Below are 23995 nucleotides of genomic sequence, written 5' to 3'. Positions count from 1 at the left end.
GAACTACCCTCAACACAAACTCAGCTGTTGAGCTGAAGAGAGATGATGATTGTTGCTACATTTATATAAACTATGTATTTTTCACACCCTATTAAATCTTCTGTAATTTTGCTGTAATTGGTTGATTAAAACATTTTGTGCAGATCATAAAATTTGCTTATTACTACCTTGGGAATCACCATAATTTGGGACATAACAGGCAGGTTTATCCTGACTTGGTTTGAACAATGCAGAATCTGGAAGTACCTTTGGAAAGCAATGCCAGCCAGGCAGACAGGTGCAGCACACATTTATTGGAGGTGGTAAGTGATATAGGGCAGTGATGGTAGCCTAGCCTTGGGTTGTACAAATCCTTGCTAAAAGTGGCCACTTTTACTGAAATACTTTTCTGTTTTTGGAGTCAATATAGGCCACATTTGGTTTTTGTGTGTTTTCTTCCTGAGTAAAAACAGAGATGAAATTACACATTCTGATTAACTTCGCAGGGCTGTTGGAACAAGCCATACTGCTGAGGCAGAATCCAGGTAGGTGCTTCACACTCCTTCAGATGAAGAAACCAATGTAAGACATATCCCTTTCCCAGCTGAGACTTGTTTAGATGTCTTTTGATTGGAGATTCATGTAGAGGTTATAATTCTTCTCCAGGTGAACTGCAAACTATGACCTCAGTGATCCCTGAGAATGGATAAATTCCAGGACTACTGTTCTTATTGAAAGATTGCAGCCAACAAACCAGTTTCTCTCCAAATTTCTCCCTTCTAATATTCTTCCAGGCGTCTGTACTGGGTAAAAGCATCAATGAAGTGCTCTGTCTTAAATAGTGGCAAAATTTTTTTCTCTCTCTCCCCTTCTCTTTCTTCTCTTCTCTCTTTCCCTCTCCCTCTTTTCCCTTATTTCCCTCCCTCCCTCCCCCTTCCTTCCTCCCTCCCTCTCTCCCTCCCTCCCTTCTTTCCTCCCTTCCTTCCTTTCCTTCCTTCCTTCCTTCTTCCCTCCCTCCCTCCTTCCCTCCCTTCCTCTTTATTTATTTATATTTTGCTTACGGGTGTTGAATTGCTCCAGCACCATTTGTTGAAGAGGCTTTCTTCCACTAAATTACATTTGCACCTTTGTCAAATATCAGTTGAGCATATTTGTGTGAGTCTGAGTTCTCTGTTCTTTCCCACCGATCTATGTGTCTATCCGTCAGCCCATACTACATAGTCTTGATTTCTGTAGCTATATAGTAAGCCTTGAAATTGGGTAGACTGATTCTCTCCCACTTTATTCTTTTTTTTTTTTTTTTTGGTACGCGGGCCTCTCACTGTTGTGGCCTCTCCCGTTGCTGAGCACAGGCTCTGGACGCGCAGGCTCAGCGGCCATGGCTCACGGGCCTAGCCGCTCCGCGGCATGTGGGATCTTCCCGGACCGGGGCACGAACCTGTGTCCCCTGCATCAGCAGGCAGACTCTCAACCACTGCGCCACCAGGGAAGCCCCCACTTTATTCTTCTTTTTCAAAATTGTTTTAACTATCTTAGTTTCTTTGCTTTCTATATAAATTTTAGATAATCTTGTCTATATCCACAAAAAAAAAAAAATCTTGCTGGAGTCTGATAGAAATTGCATTAAACCTGTATAAGAATTTGGGGAGCACTGCATGTTTACTATATTGAATATTCTAATCCGTGAACATGGTATGTCTCTCCATTTATTTAGATCTTTGATTTCTTTCATCAGCATTTTATAGTTTACAGTATAGAAGTCTTGCATGTATTTTGTTTTATTCACACCTAAATATTCTTTATCGAGTGATTTTACTTGGTATTGTGGTTTTAATTTTGGTGTCCATGTGTTCATTTCTAATATATAGAAATAAATTTGTTTTTGTGTATTGATCTTGTGTCCTGTGACCTTGCTCAACTCACTAGTTGCAGGAGTTTTTGGTAGGTTCCTTAGGATATTCTATGTAGACAATTAAGCTGTGCAAAAAACGAACCGTTTTCTTTTTTTTTTCAATATGTATGCTTTTCATTTTTTATTTCCTTTTCTTGCCTTTTTGCACTGGCTAAGTACTACGCTGAATATGAGGGAGAGAGGGCCTTTTTGCTTTGTTGCCCATCTTAGGGGCAAAGCATTCAGTCTTTCACCAGTAAGTAAAATGTTAGCTCTAGAGTTTTTTTGTAGATACGCTTTATCAAATTGAGGAAGTTCCCCTCTATCCCTATTTTCTGAGAGTTTTTAATCATGAATGTGTGCTAAGTTTTGTCAAATGCTTTTTCTGCATCCACTGATAAGATCATGTGATTTTTCTTCTGTAGCTGGTTAATATGATGGATTACACAGATTGAGTTTCAAGTACTGAAATAGACTTACGTTCCTAGAACAAATCACACTTGGTCATGGTATATAATTAGTTTTATATATTACTGAATTCTATTTGCTGATATTTGCTAAGGATGTCTGTATCCGTATTCATGTGGAGTATTGGTCTGTAGGTTCAGTTTTTGTATCATCTTTGTCACATTTTGATATCAGAGTAATACTAGCTTCATAATCATAACCAGGAAAAGTTTCCTCCTCGTATCTTTTCTGGAAGAGATTATGCAGAGTTGATATGAATTTTATTTAAAAGTTTGTAGAAGTTTCCAGTGGAATCATCTAGGCCTGATGATGTCTGTTTCTGGGAATTTTAAAATTATGAATTTAAGTTCCTTAATAGTTATAGGACTATTCAAATAATGTTTCCTATTGGATGAACTGTGGTAGTTTACCTTTTTTGAGGAATTGATCCATTTCATCTAAATACTCAAATTATGTGTGCAGAGTGGCTTGTTGTATTTTCTTATTATCTGCAGGGTCATTCCTGATAGTGATAATTTGTGTCTTCTTACATTTTCTTTTTGTCATTATTGCTAGAGGTTTGTCAATTTTATTGATCTTTTCAAAGAATTAGTTTCTTGTTTCATTGGGATTCTCTATTTTCTGTTTTCAATTTCATTGATTTCTATTCTTCTCTTTATTACTTCTTTCCTTCTGTTTGCTTTGGGTTTATTTTACTCTACTTTTTCTAGGTTCTTGAGGTGAGAACTTAGATTATTGACCAATACTTTTCCTCTTTTCTAATGAATGTATTTAGTGCCATAAATTTCCCTCTTAGCATCGCTTTAGATATGTGCCACAAATTTTGATATGTTGTATCTTTGTTTCCATTCATAATCAGTTAGTACAAGCCAGGATTGAATGCAATCAGTCTGACTCTTATATTTATCACACAAGTGGTGTTTAACCTTTGACTCTTCTCATTCCCAACTTCTAACCCCAAGGCAGATGTACAGATAATTCTGCTTTAAAAAACGAACGAACAAAAAACTACCATGGATAAATTAGGGAGCACCCACACACTTTACAAAACATTTTATTGTCATGATAAGGGAATCCCAAGCTCCTCTTGGGACAGGTCAACTGGTTAAAAATCATTAATGACTTCCTAGAAATACTAGGATAGGGAAACCGATGCTAAATCCTGTGTTATAGTTCCATAGGTCCTTGAGGCTGCCACTTCTTCCTCTTCTCCTCCTCCCCCTTTTTCTTCTCCTTGTTCTTCTTTGTCTTCATCTTCTTTGTCTTCATCTTCATTCAGTCTGTTTTCTTTCAGTTGTTCAGATTTGTTTCATTTCTATTGTTCTATTTTCGAGTTAATTGATCCTTTCCTCTGCTTCCTCATTCTGCTACTGAGCTTAGCCATAGAGTTTTTAATTGTAATTATTGTATTTTTCAGTTTTAAAATTTTCCATTTGGTTCTTCTTTATATCTGTATTTCTTTGCTGAGCCTTTCTATTTTTTCATTTGTTTTGAGCATATTTGTAATTGCTCATTGAAGCATTTTTTCATGGCTACTTGAAGATCTTTGCCAGATAATTCTAACATCTGTCATCTCAGTGTTGGCATCTATTGTCTTTTTCCATTCAGTTTGAGGTCTTACTGATACTTGGTATGTCAAGTGATTTTCTACCGAAACTTGGATATTTGGGGTATTGCATTATAAGTTGTCTAAATCTTACTTAAATCCTCCATTTTAGCTGGTTTTCTCTGATACTGCTCCAAAGGGTAAGTGAAGGGGGGCGGGTGCCACTTCATTATTGCCAGGTGGGATTAGAAGTCTAAGTCCCCTACTTAGTCTTCATTGACATCTAAGGGAGAAGACTCTTCATTACTGTGTGGTGGTGAGAGTCCTAATTCTCAAGAAGGATTCCTCTGACACTGCCTCAGCAGTGGGGATATGGAGACTTCATTACCATGTGAAGGTGGAGGCCCAGGATCCACACTTGGTCTTTGCTGGAATGAGTGGGGTTGGGGTCATAGTTTTTTGGGTTTTTTGGTGGTAGTGTTTGATGGAGTAGACTCATTATTGTCTAAAAGTTTTCTGTCTTGCTATGCAGTCCCTTTCTTGCTCTTTGGCTAGAGAGCAGGCTTCTGTTGGGGGCTTTTTTGACCTCTGTCCACTGGCATTCCTATGTTGTCAGCTTCTTCAGCTCCAAGTCTGGGAAGTATGAGGCAAAAAGGAAGCCCAGGAAACTCACCACTATGTCATTCCTTGGGTCCCATGGTACTAGCTAGTCTGTCATTGCCTCTCCACCTTCCAGAGTGTTCTTATGTTTATGCTATATACCATGTCCAGGAGTTTTAGTTGTATTTCGCAGAAGGAATAAAGCAAAAAGTACTACTTCTACTCCATCTTCCCAGAAGCAGAAGTCCTTGCTCTCTGGCTTTAATAGCTGCACTTTCCCAACATCCACTGCTACCAAAAATAGCCTCCTCTTTTCATACCCGTTTTCTAACTTCAACTAATTGGCCTATCTACTTTAGTCACTCATACAAATAAGTTGAAGACAAACTCAAACCAAATAACTTTATGAGAAGAGGTGATGTAAAAGAATTTGAAGATTTGTGTCCATGACTCTCATTAAATAAAATACTGAGGAACCTGCACACGGCTACAGGTAGGATATTCCTTGACCCTCCAGTATCAAAGTAGCTTGTCAAATATAATTTTATTAACATTGTTCACCTCTGGAGGCCATCTCTAAAAGGATAGATCAGAACATTCTGCAGGATTCAAAATGCATAAATAGCTCACCTTCACTGTCACAGCATTCTAGGATGGAAGGGTCTTCCCGAATCACGGCAGTCAAAGCATTGACATCTCCGTTAGATGCTGCCTGATAAACCATGGTCAGGTCAACTTCTTCAGATGAATCACCTTCATGAATCAAACAGAGACAAACTTACTGTGTGGAGAGAATTCACTGAAAGAATAACAACACCCAAAGCGTCACCCACACAAGTGATTCATGAAAATCTCTCTGGTGAATCCAGGCAGAAGGCTGAGTCATCCTGATCACATGCACCTTACCACTTCTGAAGAAAGGTGGGCCACTGTGGGCTGTAACATCACCATGTATTGGGAAGGAGCCTGAGGGATTAGGTGTCCTCTGAGATTTAATGATTCTCTCCAAGTATTTGAAATCAGTGAGACCAGATTGGGAAGTGGAGCCCTTATCTTGGTTCTGGGTTTCTTTTTTGATCTGAAATATGTTACTTTCCCTTTCAATGACTCAGTTTACCCACTTTTTTTTTTTTTTTTTTGCGGTATGTGGGCCTCTCACTGTTGTGGCCTCTCCCATTGCGGAGCACAGGCTCCGGACGCACAGGCTCAGTGGTCATGGCTCGCGGGCCCAGCCGCTCCGCGGCATGTGGGATCTTCCCGGACCAGGGCACGAACCCGTGTCCCCTGCATCAGCAGGCGGAGTCTCAACCACTGCGCCACCAGGGAAGCCCAGTTTACTCACCTTTGAAGGAGATATTGTGCTCCTTATTCTCTGTTCTCTAGTTGGACTCTCTACCCTTTCCCTCTTGCTCTGAACCCTGAAGGCTAACCTTGATGACCACATCACCCAGGCCCCCTGGCCCTCAGTGTCCATGGGAGGCACTGGTAGGAGAGTGGTGAGGAGAAGAGAGATGGGGCATTTCCTCCTGCTTTCCCCTAGTTCAGGGTCTAGCAGTAGCTGCTTCTCTCCCACCAGGCGGGTCCTCCTCCCCAGAACCAGCCCTCACTGGGCTCCCTGTGGTAACAAACATTGTCCTTTCAACCCTGCTCATCTCTGTATGTAGTCCCTTCACAGAAGCCCTTCATTTGAACCATCTGAGGTTTCATGACACAGTGTTCCCAGAAGAAACAGCTGTATGCAGGTCCTTTGAATTTGGTAGCCACCTGTATCATACCTTTGTGCATGATTGAACCAACTAATAGTATTACCAAAGGTGACAAGAGAACTGTGGGTCAAGTGACCCCAGCGGAGCAATGGAAGGGCTGGGAGACAAGCTTTGTTTACAGGAACGCCCCTTCTGAGGTGCTGGGCCAAGCCCCTCTACTTAATTTCTCCCACACATGGCCATGGTTCAGGGAAAATATATGTGTACAAGAAAAGTTTTTAAAATTGCGTTTTTCTACTAGTGTAGGCATTATGCTAGAGATACTTTACAGTTCTAATTGATCTTTAGTTGGCAGTGGTCCTAACCCTTTGGTTGGGAAGAGTTGGGCTTTGTTTCTCAGTCCCAGTATTTCTGGGAAGTCACCAATGACTTTTTAACCAGTTGACCTGTCCCCAGGAGAAGCTTGTCGTTAAAAATGATTCACTTACAACAACAAACTCCGTTGTAAAGTGAGTAGCTGCTCGCTAATTTATCCATGATAGGTTTGTTACTGTAGCTGTTGCTTTTAAAGCCTTCTCACCTTTACATTTGTCTGAGGGCTGGAAGTGAGCAGTGAGGGATGTGAAAGGCAAATGCCACTTCTGTGTGAGTGTAAGGACCCTGGAGCCACACCACTAGGGTTCAATTCCTAGTTTGTACTAATTAGCTGTGTAAATTTGGGCCAGTTACCCTCTCTGGGCCTTAGTTTCCTTGTCTTTAAAATGGAGATGATGATGATGACCACCATGCATCTCATAAGGTTGCTGTGAGGAGTAAATGAATTAATACTTAATCCTATGCGCTCTTAGGACAGGGCATAGTGTGTAGTTAATGCTGGATATACTTTGGTACTACTGCTGTTACCATTTTTTTTTTCTGATAGTGTGCAAATTTAGAGAGCATTTGAAATCTGGGACATGTAGAGGAAAAGGTCTCTCTGATGATGGCTAGCTAAAAGATCCATAGATTGTATAGAACATTCACTCTCTATTAGAAACGCTCCCAGGAGTCTAGACATTTTGTGAATATTGCTCACAATATCTTTGGACACAAGAAATAGGGCCCAGACCCAAGCACAAAGGTGGGCCTGGTATCTGGTTGTATGACCACATCCATAGATGCTGGTGATGTCACTTCAGAAGTACTGAAGTGAGGTACTGAGGTATGCTGTGGTACAAGGTATGCTGAGGTATGAGGTATGCTGAGGTTCAAGGTATGCTGTGTTTATAGCCTGTTTATATCTTATACAACGTGTTCATATAACATATATAAACGTGTTTATAACCTGTTCATTACTGAGTGCAATAAAATCTGTAAGGCACATTCATCAGACTGTAGAGTACATACAGCTGAGAGAAACAAGGAATGTACTGCCTGATAGAATTAGAATTCCAAACAACTTGCCAGAAGGATTCTAATAACATTGTATTTAATAGGGATAAACATTTAGTCTGTGAAATATCCAGTTGAACTAAGTGAAGGGTGGTTGAACCTGTAGTTTTCGTTCCTCAATATCCCCTCATCCTGCTGGTGACCTTAACCTGATTATTCTCTAGGGACCACTTCCTCTCCACTTTCAGCACAGGTGGTTGACTACATTCCTGCTCAGGGCCAGAACATGTGACCTAGAACTAGCCATTCAGCACCAGCATTATCCTGGCCACAGATATTGGTCCAGGGATGTGCCTCAATCAGAGCCCATAAAAGGCAATGATATTTTGGATATTTGGGGAGTGCTGGGAACAAGTTTTGTTCTACCACCCATGAAACTGGGAGTTATGGGGGGGACATCTTATGGGTGGAGAGCTTATGAATGAAGACAACACAAGAAGAGCAGAGCTGTGCTAAGAGAAAGAAATAATTGAGACCTGATGACATCATTTGAATTCCTGAATCAAGCCATACCTTAAGCCAGCACCATTTCTGGAACATTTACATGTCCCAATAAATTTCTTTTTTTGCTTAAGTCAGTTTGCATAGATTTTATGTGTTTGTTTTTCTTTTTAATCACTGCAAGAGTGCTAACTAACAGAAGGTTTTAGTGGTGGCACATTAAAAAAGCATTTAGGGGTTTAGTTGGGCAATTAACACTATAGGAATTAACAGTGTGACAGTGAACTAGTAGATCTCTGGCTGCAGTAATAATAGTCTAGTAATGAGACTGAGGGAGATAATAGGCTTTTTCCATTCTTTTTTTTTTTTTTTTAACACTAAAGAGGCTTTTAATTATGTAGTATTATCTCTAAGTACAAAGACTTTCCCAATCACGTCACTTAGAGATCATTTTATCCACTGCTCTGTTTGGCTGCCAGTCTCTTGTCTCTCTCCTCAGCAATGGTAAGGCGGACACCCTTTCCACGAGGAAGAGAGATCCATGCTTTGTTGCCTTTGCCAATAACAAAAATGTTGGAGAGCCGGGTGGCAAAGCTATTGCCGTTGGCATCTTTCACATGAACTACATCAAAAGAACCAGGATGTCTCTCCCGGTTAGTGATCACATCAATTCTTCCCAGGTTAGCACCTCCAGTCACCACGCACAGGTTACCAGTGTCAAATTAGATGAAATCAGTAATCTTGCCAGTCTCCAAATCAATTTGAATGGTATCATTCACCTTGATGAGGGGATCAGGGTAGCGGATGGTGCGAGCATCATGGGTCACCAGATGAGGGATTCCTTTTGTCCCCACAAAGATCTTTCTCACTTTGCATAACTTATACTTGGCCTCCTCAGATGTAATATGATGAACAGCAAAGCGACCCTTGGTGTCATAGATCAGATGAAAATTCTCTCCAGTCTTGTGAATGCTGATGACATCCATAAAACCAGCAGGGTAGGTTATATCAGTGCGGACCTTGCCATCAATCTTAATGAAACGCTGCATGCAGATCTTCTTTACTTTATCTCCTATTAGGGCATATTTAAGTCTGTTCCTTAGGAAAATAATTAGGGGGAGACATTCCCTCAGCTTGTGGGGACCGGTAGATGGATGAGGAGCAAACACACCAGTCAGTTTATCCAGCATCCAATGCTTTGGAGCTGCTACGCGCTTCAGGTGCTTCTTAGGACCATGAGCCATGGCTGCGCTAGGCACGGAAAGAGTTTTTTTTCCATTCTTAACTGGTCAGTGTTATGTTGAGGTCTATGGCCCATGGATTAAATGGGCTATAGGTAGCTGGAGAACATTCCGAGGAGAGTGACCAGAGTATGACTGGACTTCATGTCACCTGATGAACAGTGGAAGGAAACAGATCTGTTCACTCTGAAGATTACTCTGTGTGGTCATGATGGTTGCCTTCAGATATTTGAAGAGGCTTTTTTGTTTTGTTTTGTTTTTTAAATTTAAAAAACCGTGGTAAATATACATAACATATGCCATTTTAACCACTTTTAAGTGTAGAGTTCAGTGGCTTGATGTACATTCACACTGTTGTGCAACCATCACCACTATTTATCTCCAGAACTCTTTTCAGCTTCTAAAACTCAAACTCTGTTTCCATTAGACAAAAACTCCCCATTCCTCCCTCCCCTCCATCTTCTGGAAACCACCATTCCATTTTCTGTCTCTATGAATTTGACCACTCTAGATATCTCATTTAAGTGGAATCAATAGTATTTGTCCTTTTGTTACTGGCTTATTTCACTTAGCATAATGTCCTCGAGATTCATCCACATTGTAGCATGTGTCAGAATTTCCTTCTTTTTAAAGGTTGAATGATAATCTGTTGTATGTATGTACCACATTTTGTTTATTCATTCATCTACTGATGGACACTTGGGTTGTTTCCACCTTTTGGCTATTGTGAATAATGCTGCTGCAAACATCGGTATACAAATAACTCTTGCAAACTCTTTTGAGTATATACTTAGAAGTGAAATTGTTGGATCACATGATAATTCTATTTTTAATTTTTTAAGGAACCACTGTACTGTTTTCCAATGTGGTTGCAACATTTTATATTCTTACCAACAATGCACAAGGGTTCCAATTTCCCCATGTCCTTACCAACACTTTTATTTCCTGTTTTTGCTTCTTGTGTGTGTTTGTTGTAATAATAGCTAGCCTAATGGGTGTGAAGTGATATCTTGTGGTTTTGATTTGCATTTCCCTATGATTAGTGATGCTGAGCATCTTTTCGTGTGCTTTTTGGCCATCTGTATATCTTCTTTGGAGAAATGTCTAAGTCCTTTGCCCATTTTTTTTTTTTTTTAGATGTTGGGGGTAGGAGTTAATTAATTAATTTATTTATTTTTGCTGTGTTGTGTCTTCGTTTCTGTGTGAGGGCTTTCTCTAGTTGTGGCAAGCAGGGGTCACTCTTCATCACAGTGCGCGGGCCTCTCACTATGGCGGCCTCTCTTGTTGCAGAGCACAGGCTCCAGATGCGCAGGCTCAGTAGTTGTGGCTCACGGGCCCAGTTGCTCCGTGGCATGTGGGATCCTCCCAGACCAGAGCTCGAACCCATGTCCCCTGCATTAGCAGGCAGATTCTCAACCACTGCGCCACCAGGGAAGCTCCCTTTGCCCATTGTTTGTTTTTCTGTTAAGTTGTAGAAATTCTTTGTATATTCTGGATATTAACTCTATATTAGATATATAATTTGTATACATTTTCTCCCATTCTGTGGGTTGCCTTATCGCTCTGTTGATAGTATCGATGTATAAAAGCATTTAACTTTGATGTAGTTCAATTTGTCTACCTTTTGCTGTCTGTGCTTTTGACATCACATCTAAGAAATTACAGTAAGCCCACTACATATGAACAAGTTCTGTTCTGAGAGTGTGTTTGTAAGTCCAATTTGTTTGTAAGTCCAACAAAACTAACCTAGGTACCCAACAAACACAATTGGCTATATGGTACTGTACTGTAATAGGTTTACAGTACTTTTCACACAAATAATACATAAAAAACAAACAAAAAATAATGAAGACATTTTTAATCTTACAATATAGTACCTTGAAAAGTACAGTAGTACCAGCTACATCACCACTGCTTTTACGCTTGCTTCCAGACATCCTGGGCTTGCAATAAGGATGCTGTACTACTGAACTTTATACAGTACTGTATGGTACACAAAAGCACAACCACTTGTAGAGGATGCACACACGTGACAATGTGAGCCAGACATGTGAACTAACTTACGTGATTGGACATGCAAACTCACATGTGCATTTTTGAAAGTTTGCAACTTGAAGGTCGTATGTAGGGGACTTACTCTATTGCCAAATTCAATGTCATGAAGCTTTCCTCCTATGGTTTTTTTTTTTTTTTTTTTTGCAGTACGCGGGCCTCTCACTGTTGTGGCCTCTCTCATTGCGGAGCACAGGTTCTGGACGCGCAGGCTCAGTGGCCATGGCTCACGGGCCCAGCCGCTTCGCGGCATGTGGGATCTTCCTGGACCAGGGCACGAACCTGTGTCCCCTGCATCGGCAGGCGGACTCTCAACCACCACACCACCAGGGAAGCCCCCCGCTCTGTTTTCTTCTAAGAGTTTTATAGTTTTAGTTCTTATGACTAGATCGTTGATCCATTTTGAGTCATTTTGCATGTGGCTGTCCAGTTGTTTCTGCACTATTGCTGAAAAGACAATTCTTCCCCCATTGAATGGTCTTGGCACCCTTGTTGACTCCTCAGTTGACCCCTAAGTTGACCATAGATATATGAGATTATTTCTAGACTCCCAGTTCTATTCCATGGATCTATATGTTTGTCTTTATGCCAGTACTACACTGTTTTGATTGCTGTAGCTTTGTAGTATGGTTTGAAATCATGAAGTGTGAGACCTCCAACTTTGTTCTTCTTTTGTAAGATTTTTTTTTTGGCTATCTGGGTCCCTTGAAATTCCATATGAATTTTAGGATGGATTTTTATATTTCTGCAAAAACATCACTGGGATTTTGTTAGGGGTTGCATCAAATCTGTAAATCTCTTTGGGTAGTACTGACATCTTAACAATATTGTCTTTCAATCCATGAAACACAAGACATCTTTCCATTTATTGGTGTCTTCTTTAATTTCTTTCAAAAATGTTTTGTAGTTTTCAGTGTATAAGTTTTTTGCCTTCTTGGTTAATTTTATTCCTAAGTATTTTATTCTTTTTGATGCTACTGTAAACAGGATTATTTTTCAAAGAGCTTTTAGCCAAGTTTATGGTTAAACTTTTATGTGAAATTCCAGCAGTTAGAAATAGCAGTGGGTGAGAATGACAGAAGAGTATTTTAATGGTCAGAGAACTGTAAAAATGTCCTAGGTCTCCTCAAGAGGTAGTGAACTTCCTGTAATTAAATATGTCAATCTTGGGACTTCCCTCGTGGTCCAGTGGTTAAGACTTCACCTTCCAATTCAGGGGTTGTGGGTTCGATCCCTAGTCAGGGAGCCAAGATCCCACATGCCTCACGGCCAAAAAAACAAAACATGAAACAGAAGCACTATTTTAACAAATTCAATAAAGACTTTAAAAATAGTCCACCTCAAAAAGAAAAGAAAAACCTTAAAAAAAAATAAGATGTCAGTCTTGGCTAGGTGGTCACCAAGGGAGTGTGTTGCAGAAGGAATTCAGACACAGAGTGAAACACAAGGTATGGGGAAAGGAAGATGTGTGAGGCAAAACAGGATGTATTTCAGGGTTTCTTCTAACCCTAAGATACCATACTAAACTATAGAGTGATTAGGAAATAGGAAATGAAGGAGCTTCCACAGAAGTTGTATAGAAACAGTCAATTTAAATTGTAGTCAATGCAAATAATTAGGCCTAAACTTAAGATAGTACAAAGAATTTCTGTAGAAATGATGAAGGGTGAAGTAGAAGTAACAAGAATGAGGAGAAGGATAACTGATGGTCCTGGTGGAATCCAAAATAGAGGCAAGAAAAATTTTTTTCTATCAAAGGTGATAAAATCATTTAAGATATGCAGAAGATCTACATAAACAAACAATACATAAATTCTTCCTTCTCTCCTTCCTTCTTATCCATCTCACTATCTATTATCTATTTTTTTTATCTATCTACCTATCTATCTATCTGGTATCATCTATCTATCTACCATCTATTTATCATCTATTTATCTTTCTTTCCATTCAGCTTTCAGAGGAGGAGCACCGTTTGAATGGCTTTTGCCTCTCTAACTGTGTGAAAGTTAAACAGATAGACTTATATATGGATGCAGAAAGAAAAATTCTAAAATTCACCAAGGGAGAGAGACTGAAAGTAGAGAGAATGGAAAACAGACATAAAGGAAATAGGAAGAAAGAAGCATGTGAACAGATACAGATTATATTTTATAAAAAGTTATCTATGTATATGTATACATGAAAAATATAAAAGATAAGAAGACATGCAACAAACATCAATAGAGATAATTTTTTAGATATTATTCAGTACTTTCTATATTTTCCCAATTCTCTACAATGAATTTATATACTTTTTATAATCATCAAGATAAATCAAGTTTTAAGTGGTGAGAGAGGAGTGTGTCTTACTAGCTTTATATTAATGTGTTACTACTAGAAGGGAAGACAGAGCCTTGTGTGTCCGTAATAGGGAAAACAAGTCCTTGATATTTGACAAAGTGCTGAAAAAGTTAAAACATACATGTATTTAAAAAATTCTGACCTTTATAAATACTCTAGTAGATTTTTTTTAAAACAGGTACATGTTTTAAATTTTTATTAATTTTTACCTAAAAATTGGAAGGATAGGCTTTTTGGAAATCATCTGTTTTCCTCATTTTTCATGGTTAAAAACCTTGTAAACAGTTTTCTGGATGTGTCATAAATTATCAACTTAATTCCAAGGGCCCAACTTTTTAATAGTAGGATTGCAGAAATATGACAGGCTGCTAGAAATGTTTTAGATTAGAGGAGCTTCTTCAAAGCTTCTCACATTTTACACAAATTTGGGTTCCTTCACATAGTGGTTCTGTCTCTGGGTTACTGCAGAGTTCCTTGGGAAAGCCCTTGACTGCATCAATTACTGGGCCTACTTTGTTGAAATTACCCAGAGGTCAGCTTGGCATTTGTTCTGCTTAAGTTGAGACCGTTTTGTGGAACAGCCAGGTCAATGTAAGGATAGATTGGGTACTGCAGTTTCAAGAGTCCAGACCAGAGGGTCTTGGGAGGATTTCTTTGGTTCATTCTATTCTGAGAATCCTTGGGTGGCTGAATGCAGCCTAGACTCACTAGTGAAGTCTGGATTCATTTTTGGACAACTACAGAAGATTCCACAGATATTTCTTAGATTGTTTTTTGGAGTGGAATTGATTGCATCTGAAGAACTGAAATTTATTCATTCATCCATTTACTTAACATCTACCATGGGCTAGTGAAATTGCAGGTACAAACGTTGTAGAGTCTCTCTGTTCCTAAGAAAAACATGCCCTAATGGGAAAAGAAGTATGTAATTTATGATTGAGATATACCAGGGATGTTATGGCAGGACAGGAGGAAGAATGATTTAAACGAATAGTTTCCTGGCCATCCTCCTAATCCAGATCACTCTATCCTCTCTCAGGATTATCTTGGGTGCTTTGGGACAGTAGAGAAATTGTGTTTTGGGAGCTGCCTGGAATGATCTATCCATAAGGTGGTGAGGTCTTCCCACTTTTAGGGAAGATGCCAGGCCTTCACTGCACCCTGATGGCTCCATGTAACAATATTGCCACCCACTGGTGATAAAGAGTCTCTCTGGGCCTTGACCCGGGCCCTGAGCCAGGATGGTGCCAGTTCTGCTGGACAGAATTAAAAGCCAGTTTGGAACACTCTGGCCATGTAGGAACAAGTTTAAGGTCACTGATACAGTTGGCTGCCATTGAAAGCAAATTAGTGTCATGTGACTCATCATATACATCATATGATACACAGCATGCACACATGCAGGCAATATAGAAAAACAGTAAGAGCCCAGCCTCCAGAGTTTGAAGCCTAGCACTGCCAATTTCCTGAGAGCTGTGTGATCTTGGGCAAGTTACTTAACCTCTCTGTTCTCATTCCCCTCTTGTCAAATGGGTAAGAATAGTATTTACCTCACAGGGTTGTGCTGAGAGCTAAAGGAGTTCATCCACATAAAGTACAATGCCTGGCACAAAGTATTCAAGGTATGTCAACAATAATATATTACCACCATTACTACTCTGACATAGATAGGAACCTCTGTCTTCTTTCCCCTTAAAGAGACCCTTTGCCTTGCTCAACAGGCTGTAGCGATTTGGTGAGCTGAAACATTTTGCTATTTCTCGCGTTTTCTCTTACAGTCCCTCCGGGTGTACTGGCTGAGGCTTTAAGAGTGTTTTATAAAGTGCCAGTCACATGGGAGGAGGAAAAGGAGTTTCTTTCTAACATTTTAAAGAGAAAAATAGCTCCAAGCTTTCTGCATGTGCCAGCTGAGGACAAATACTCAAAGCAACCTTCATGCCCTGGGAGTGGAAAAGAAGGGATTTCATTCTCTGGGGAGGAAGTCTTGCAACAATATGATCTCAAGGGTAAGTATCTGGCCACAATCAGACCTTTCTTCATAACCAAACTTGTGATGCAACACATGCTGTATTTCTTTGAATCTCAGCATCACTGTGTTCCTCGGGGTGACTCTTCTGACCGGTGAATGCCATTCCATGGCTCGCATCTCTGCTGGACATGGGGTGGGGGATAGTGCTGGGAAATGGAATTTGCTCTTCTAAGAAACATGTCTGTGTTAAACTTCAGTGATGATGCCTCCCTAGAGTGCATTTTCATAAAATGAACTTTCATTTTAATGCTACTAATTCTTAGAAAGAACTCAATCTTCAATGCATAGGACCTTTAGTATGTGTGCAATAAATGGACTGATTGATGTAGTATTCATGTTCAATAGCTTTCTCACCCATTGGAGTTTTGTGGAAATCTCCTTGATGCTAAAAATATTGTGTCAAGAAGTTCTTTGTTAAGTAGGCAAGTATAAATCTTAAATGATTTTATGAAGGACTATGCTAGCCTAGCCAGTCTTTGGAAATTAAAAAGTAAGACAAGTGTTATTTTGAACACTGTTCCTTTGATCTTCCTTACTTTCTTCTTAATCAAATGTATGACACCACCCACCTCTTTCACTTTTAAGAAACGGGAAGTGTTCGTGTCAGGAATTTGCCATTTTAACTGGGGACTCTGGAAGGAGAGGAATAGGTGAAGAAGCGGGGTTTGTTTAGTTAGCAGAATAGTAGACTTAGTTGGACATGACAGCTGTTGGACAAGCTGGAAGAGAGTTTAGGATTGTTTTCTGTAGATCCAGAGGGAAGAACTAGTATTGGTGGGTAGAAATGAGAATAATTAAGATTTTTAACAACTAGAGCTGTTCAGAACTAGAAGGGATTATATTGTGAGCTGTGTACTCCTCATCACTACTCATCTCTAAGCAGGTTCTGATCAAGCATATCTTGGGATGCTCTTGAGGAGATATCTGTATTGCGTAGAAGGTTGACCTCTAAGGTTCCTTCTGTGATTAATATTCTATGTGTCTTTCTCATATCTGTGTAGAACCAAATAATGAATCACCTAATGTTGATGAACAATGACTGTTGTGCTGAAAAGGATTTGGAGAAGTGGGTTTTCCTTGAGTCCTTTAAAAGGTATCCTTCCTAGTGGCCCTCCACTGTGGCCACTTGTAAAACTGCCCCAAGTGCCTTGATCACCTAAAAATAGTTTAAGAAAACAAATGCAATTTGGGTGGCTTGTCCAAGTGTCAGAGATTGCACCAATCTATCTCTCTGTAGTCCTTTAGATTTGCATCTCTCCTTTTGTAGTCATCCTGTCAGCTGGGCTTCCATGGCTGTCTTCATTGTCTTGACTGTGTTTTCTCCCTCTTCATGACTGTCTCATGGGTTCCTTAAGGTAATTGAAATGGAATCCCTTCTTACTATATTGGAGTTGTTGCTTTATAAAAGGTACAGAATAAAACCCAACCTGGTGAATAATCACCCTTCATATGACCCCACTAGAATTTTGGCAGTATGGCTTTGCTTTTTTTGCAGAAAAAAAAAATCTTGAACATTAGATAGGAGAAGTTAGAGTAGTGTTGGATACATTGTAGATACTTGATAAATATGTTTATTGATTTAATTAGCATATTCTTTTCCAACTGGCAAATTGTAGAGTACATATACGAAATGAAGTCTCATTCTTTCCAATCCTTGGGAACAGAATTAGGAAAAGTGATAGAAGAAGGAGTCTTCTGTTCCTTTAAATAATTTCATAAGGCATATCACTAGCATTTCAAGTAGAGTTGAAATAAATGAATAGCTTCCCTCGACTCTCATAGATTATGGATATATGGTTAAGTAAGGCTGATTTAAACTGTATCATCAGAGCTGTGAGTATGTAATATTGTGAGGTCTAAAACAGTGACAACACATTAAAGGAAACCATAAACAAAATGAGAAGACAATCTACGGAATGGGAGAACATATTTGCGAACAGTGCAACTGACAAGGGCTTAATTTCCAAAATATACAAACAGCTCACACAACTCAACAACAAAAAAACAAACAACCCAACCAAAAAGTGGGCTGAAGACCTAAATAGACATTTCTCTGAAGAAGACATACAGATGGCCAATAGGCACATGAAAAGATGCTCAATATCGCTAATTATTAGAGAAATGCAAATCAAAACTACAATGAGGTATCACCTCACACTGATCAGAATGGCCATCATTAAAAAGTCTACAAATAACAATTGTGGGAGAGGGTGTGGAGAAAAGGAAAACCTCCTATACCGTTGGTGGGAATGTAAATTGGTGGAGCCACTATGGAAAACAGTATGGAGGTTCCTCAGAAAACTAAACATAGAATTACCACAGGATCCCACTCCTGGGCATATATCTGGACAAAACTATAATTCAAAAAGATATATTCACCCCTATGTTCACAGCAGCACTTTTCACAATAGCCAAGACATGGAAACAACCTAAATGTCCATGGACAGATGAATGGATAAAGATACCATTTGCAGCAACACAGATGCAACTAGAGATTATCATACTAAGTGAAGTAAGTCAGAAAGAGAAAGACAAATACCATATGATATTACTTATATGTGGAATCTAAAATATGACACAAATGAACTTACCTACAAAACAGAAACAGACTCACAGACATAGAGAACACAATTGTGGTTGCCAAGGGGAGTGGGGGAGAGGGGCAGGGATGGACTGGGAGTTTGGGGTCAGTGATGCAACCTATTACATATAGAATGGATAACAACAAGGTCCTACTGTATAGCACAGGGAACTATATTCAATATCCTGAGATAAACCATAATGGAAAAGAATATAAAAAAGAATGTATATGTATGTATAACTGAGTCTCTTTGCTGTACAGCAGAAATGAACACATTGTAAATCAACTATACTTCAATTTAAAAAATGCAAAGAAAACAGGTGACAACAGAAATGACTTCTCAATTAAATCTGAATCTCATAAAGAACTTTATTTTTGAACAACAGAAATATTAGCCAAGTGTATTACTATGAACCACCCTGGGTTCAGTTCTCTATTTTGTAAAATAAGGTTGACTACATCCCTGGGTCTCAACACTGGCTAAACATTAGAATCATCTGGGGAGATAAAAAACAAAAACCAAAAAAAAAATAACCCCTGATACCTAAGTGCTAACCCCAGATATTTTGATTTAATTGATCCGTCATTTCATATGTTATTTCATTTTGGATTACAAAAATTATGAAGATACAGATAAGAAGGAAATATATACTCAAAGATAATCACTATGAAGATGTTGGTATGTTGTATATACTTGATTTATAGGCTTGTTTCCCACCCATCCTGGAGCCCTCATTCCTCCACCTGCCTGTGTAATGTAAATATGGGAGTGGGGAGAAGTGCTAGCAGGAGGGGAAGCTTGGAAACCCGAAAGATCTAGTTGCCTCAGAATGTGCAGTTGTGAGCCTCTGCCCTTTCCATCTTCCCCCTCTAAAATCTAAACTGTCTCCTGTCCCCTATCCTGCACTCAAAATGGACATGGCTGAAAATAAGTGGTAACCCAACCCAAAGGCTGTATAAAAGAGAAGGCCAGTTCCTAAGGAGCAAGCATAATGGTTAAAAGGTGCAAAAAGCTGTGAGGTCAGGAGGCATAGAACTGGAGGGAGAGAGTTCTGGAAGGTGCTGTAGCTTGGGGTGGGTAGCGCCCTAGGGCAGTGGACTCCTGCCTGTGGCTGAAGCTTGGGGGCAGTGGCTGCTGGTGGGGCAGGATTCATTGACCCAGGTGGCAACGCAAATCTCAAATCTCCCACACTGTGATCTTCTGTGGATGAGAATACAATCATAAAACTTGAAGAAAATGACTGAAATTTTCTGAGATCTAATGTGAGTTTGGCTAACACTAAGGCCATTTTGCTACTCATTTATTAAGTGAATCTCCATTTCTCCTCCCACTCCAAATTCCCCTCCCACAATAAAGGACCAGACGAAGGGTAATATTAAAAGGATCTAATGACTGGCTTGACAGGTCCCCCATCAGACTGGAGGCAGGCCTAACAGCTGGAGCAGGGTTGATAACTTTTTAGCTGCTGGACTGTGGGCTGTGTATGTTCCTGGGGAATGGCTGGAATAATCTCTATTGATCTGAGGATACAGAGGTATTTTAATATTGTAACAACCAGTGACTAATAGTTCTTAGCATGGTGCTGGAGTTACATTTTACAAAAAAAAGATCATGCTGTACATATAATTTTGATTGTTGCTCTTTTTCAAACACTTAATATTGGATCACAAATATTTTCCTATGCCATAGGTAAGATTTGAAAATGTTGTTTACAAAATGTGGCATAAAATCCCACATTGACTGGAATTAGCACAACTGATTTAATCATTCTCTTACTATTGAACATTTAAATTGCTTCTCTTTTGGGAGGAATTATTAATTCTGTAGCTATTCCAAATAATGCTGTAACATTCTTGCATATATGCGTTTCTGTGCATCTTTATTTCCTTTGGACACATTCCTAGAAATGAACTTGGGAATCAATAGATTTGACTCTTTGTCAAATTGCCCTCCAGAAAGGTTGACCCAATACACCCTTCCCAAGCAGGGCTTGAGAGCATACATTTACCTCATTCTTAATGACACTGTGATTTATTGTTTTTTAAAAAATAATGTTGATGTGAAAGAAGGAAGAGTATATCATTTCCAATGGTCATTTCTTTTATTATTCCTAAGAGAGAAGTTTTTTCACATGTTTATGGCCATTTCATGAATTACTTGTTGGTATCCTTTACATATTATTTCAAGGCATTTGTCGTTATCTAATTGATTTGAAAGAGCTCTACATACATTAAGGACACCAACTCTTCATCTGCTAACTATGCTGCAGTTATTTTTCCCTGTTTGCCACTTAAGTTCTCAGTTTGTCTTGTTGGTTTTTGAAAAATAAACCAACAAAATCTATGGATATTGCACTTATGATTCATTGCCCGTGAAACCTTATACTTATGTGTTGACATTTAGCTGTAATTAATATGGAAATTTTAAACTTTATATTTGCATGCCACAATTACTTTTTTTCCCCCCAATATTGTATAATTCTCCTTTCTTCACTAATTTGTAAGGGCAACCTTATCATATGGTACTAACTCAATAACACCTTGGAGGAGGCTCCTCCTACAGCCCATTCACTGGAACTGCGGCTTGGAAAGCATGGATCCCAGAACTAACTTCTCTGCAGCGGTATACGCATGAATGTGGGAATGTGGCCAAAGTGCATCTCAATCACATTCCGAAGAGTCTTGTGGTCTGTCTATAGTCAAGGTTCTTAGCTTTTTTGTGTTTCCTGCACAGTTTTGAATTCTAGAATTTTTGGTAGCATATCTGAAGGAATTAAACTCAGAACAATCCTAAAGTTAGCAAAAAGTTCAATACAACCATTTTGATGGCACAACAATGTCTCCCAGTAGCTATGAAAGCATCCACTGTTCCAGGGGGGTCTCTGTCACTGTCTGAATAACAATCATAATTATGGTCAACAATATGCCACACTTATTATGCACCAGGTACTGTGCTAAACCTTTTCTAGAAATCAACTCATTTAATTCTCACCTTATGAGAATTATTCCTACTGTATGGATGGGGAAACTGAGGCATAGGGCAGGAAAGTGACTTACTCAAAGTCACACAGTTAGTAAGTGGTGAAACTCAGATAAGGCTGCAGGCTGTCAGGCCTCAGATTCAACCCTCTTGACCAATGTGCACTACTGTCTATCGCTGCCCATTCACTCAGGTGGCGAAGCCCTCATATATTCCAGTGAACCTGTGACCTTTCTTGGTGCTGGACAGTATTCCACATTCCATTCTCTCTTACTCACAGCAGCCTATATCCTACACTCCACAAGCTGTGCAGCTCATTATTCTGCTGGAGAGACATCATTGTGCTAGAGTTTATACTCACTTGTAGAAAAAATAAAATCTACACATTAACTGAAAATTGGGAATGCATCTATGAGAAGCTGTTTGTACACCAAGGAGAGAATTATAGTTAGTGGTAATAGCATAAGGATTCTAATATGAGGTTGAGCGAATTCTTTTAAAATATTAAGATAAATGTCAAATAACCAAGGAACAAATAGTTCTCATACTGAAGCACAGAAAGAGAATGAAATTTTTCTAATTTATTTTCTAAGGCTAGCATAAACTGCCAAAGACATGTGCATACAGGCACCTAGAGATGGACCCAATTTGTAAACTCAGTTTTAAGTTTTAAATTAAATTCTGCGAGATCAGATTAAGTTGGATGTTGAAAGAATAATACACCATGACTGAACAGAGTTTATTCTAGAATACAGATGTTTTGATTTTCCCGTGTCTATTAATAAAATATATCACATCAGTAGAACAAAGGGGAAATATATGATTATACGAATAAAGAATAGAAAGGCATTTAATAAAATTTGATATCTGTTCCTTAAAAAAGCTTAACAACTAGGAATAAAAGATTTCATTATCAATATGATTAACTACATTTGTTTCTAATCAATTTCAAACACCACACCTAATAGTGAAAAAATAGGGAAAGAAAGAAGACAAATTTTATCTAATGCAGTAATATATGAAGCAAAAAGAAATGAGATAATAATCATAAAGAGCAAAATTATCAAAGTTTAATCAAAGCTAACTTTTACTCATGTTCTTTGCACTGTCCTAACAGTTTCCTTTGAATTAACCTATTTATTTATTTCAACAATTTTATGAAGTAGGTAGTATCTTTACCCTATTTACAGATGAGGGAATTGAAGCACAGAGAGCTTTAATAATTTCCCCTAAGTTGTACAGCTATTAAATGGCAGAGCAGGATCTTAAACCAGTCCATCTGGTTTCATCCTGTGCACCAGGATGGCACAAGAGAATTAACCAGAGAACCATTAGAATTAATAAGTTAGCCAGATTTAAAAATAAATATGAAACTAAATAGTTCTTCTATATTAAATAATATGAGGAAAACTAACTCCTCCTTACATTGAAAATAACTCACTAAAATGAAAATATAAAATACCCAGTAATAAATATTCAGAATCTAAATAAGGAACTAAGAAAAGAGTTGCATTCATGAAGATACATGTCATGTTTCCAGATAGGAGAACTAAATAGTATAACTAATTTTAATTATTATACAGATTCATTTTTAAGTTTAATGTCATTTCAGTGAAAGTTCCAAAAGTTTTTTTGGGGGGCGGGCTCAGAAAAATGATACTGACTTCCATTTGTAAAAATAAATGGATAAATTTATGCTTTAAAGAAGAAAAAAAAGAATATACTTAAGTATTTGCTTATCTATACATAGAATCTCTTTGTAAGGATATATAAGAAACTGCTTACATTGTTTTGCTTCCAGGAGGGGATTTGGATGGCTGGAGGGGTTGGTGTGAAGGGAGATTTTTCACTGTACATTGTTTTATACCTTGAAATTGTGTGAATGTATTACTACACCAAAAGCAAAAACAAACAAAAAGAGGAAAAAAAAAAATTGAAAAAAAAAAACAAAAAAAATTGAAAAAAGTGTCAAAGGAGGATTTCTCTATCAAATCGTAAAACATTATGAAACTATAATAATTTTAAAAGTAAGATTGTGCTTCAAGACTAGATCGATTCCTAGAACAGCATAGAAAGTCTAGAAACCTGCCTGGCACCAGCATGGAAAGTGGAAGCTAACAGGTAGGCTGGCTTTTAAGCAATGGGATGAGTTATATCTAGAAGGCAAGTCTTAGACTGAGAGGATAGAACTCCAGAAAAAGAGGAAAGGGAAAGTAGAAGTAGTCCAAGACCTGTGAGCTTTTCTGGGAATTATTTTCTTTCTGATGTGGTTTTCTTGCTAGGCAAATTCTGCCCCTTCCAATTTCCAAACAAAAAGTAGTGCTATCAAAAACAGACACCTAGATCAATGGAAAAGAATATAGAGCCCAGATGGGACTTCCCTGGTGGCGCAGTGGTTAAGAATCCACCTGCCAATGCAGGGGACACGGGTTTGAGCCCTGGTCTGGGAAGATCCCACATGCCGCGAAGCAACTAAGCCCATGAACCACAACTACTGAGCCTGTGTTCTAGAGCCCGTGAGCCACAACTACTGAGCCCGCATGCCACAACTACTGAAGCCCGCACACCTAGAGCCCATGCTCCGAAACAAGAGAAGCCACTGCAATGAGAAGCCTGTGCACAGCAACCAAGAGTAGCCCCCGGTCACTGCAACTAGAGAAAGCCCGCATGCAGCAACAAAGACCCAATGCAGCCAAAAAAAAAAAAAAAA

General features: G+C 38.9%; 1 protein-coding gene and 1 pseudogene across 1 annotated transcript in view; both read right to left on the bottom strand.

Annotated features, from left to right (window-relative positions):
* ANKRD55 (ankyrin repeat domain 55) overlaps window positions 1–23995 on the bottom strand; it is a 101332-nt gene that overhangs the window by 65193 nt on the left and 12144 nt on the right. Inside the window, exon 3 of the mRNA XM_027101091.1 lies at window positions 5115–5237. Within this exon, the coding sequence (XP_026956892.1) occupies window positions 5115–5237 (123 nt within the window). The remainder of the gene's footprint in view (window positions 1–5114; window positions 5238–23995) is intronic.
* On the bottom strand, window positions 8476–9319 carry LOC113617530 (40S ribosomal protein S4-like; annotated as a pseudogene).

This window comes from Aethalodelphis obliquidens, unplaced genomic scaffold (assembly GCF_003676395.1).
Source record: "Aethalodelphis obliquidens isolate GAN/ISIS:26980383/991018 unplaced genomic scaffold, ASM367639v1 scaffold4, whole genome shotgun sequence".
Lineage (NCBI taxonomy): Eukaryota > Metazoa > Chordata > Mammalia > Artiodactyla > Delphinidae > Aethalodelphis > Aethalodelphis obliquidens.
Note: the sequence above shows the minus strand (reverse complement) of the source record. Positions and strands in the feature narration are given on the sequence as shown.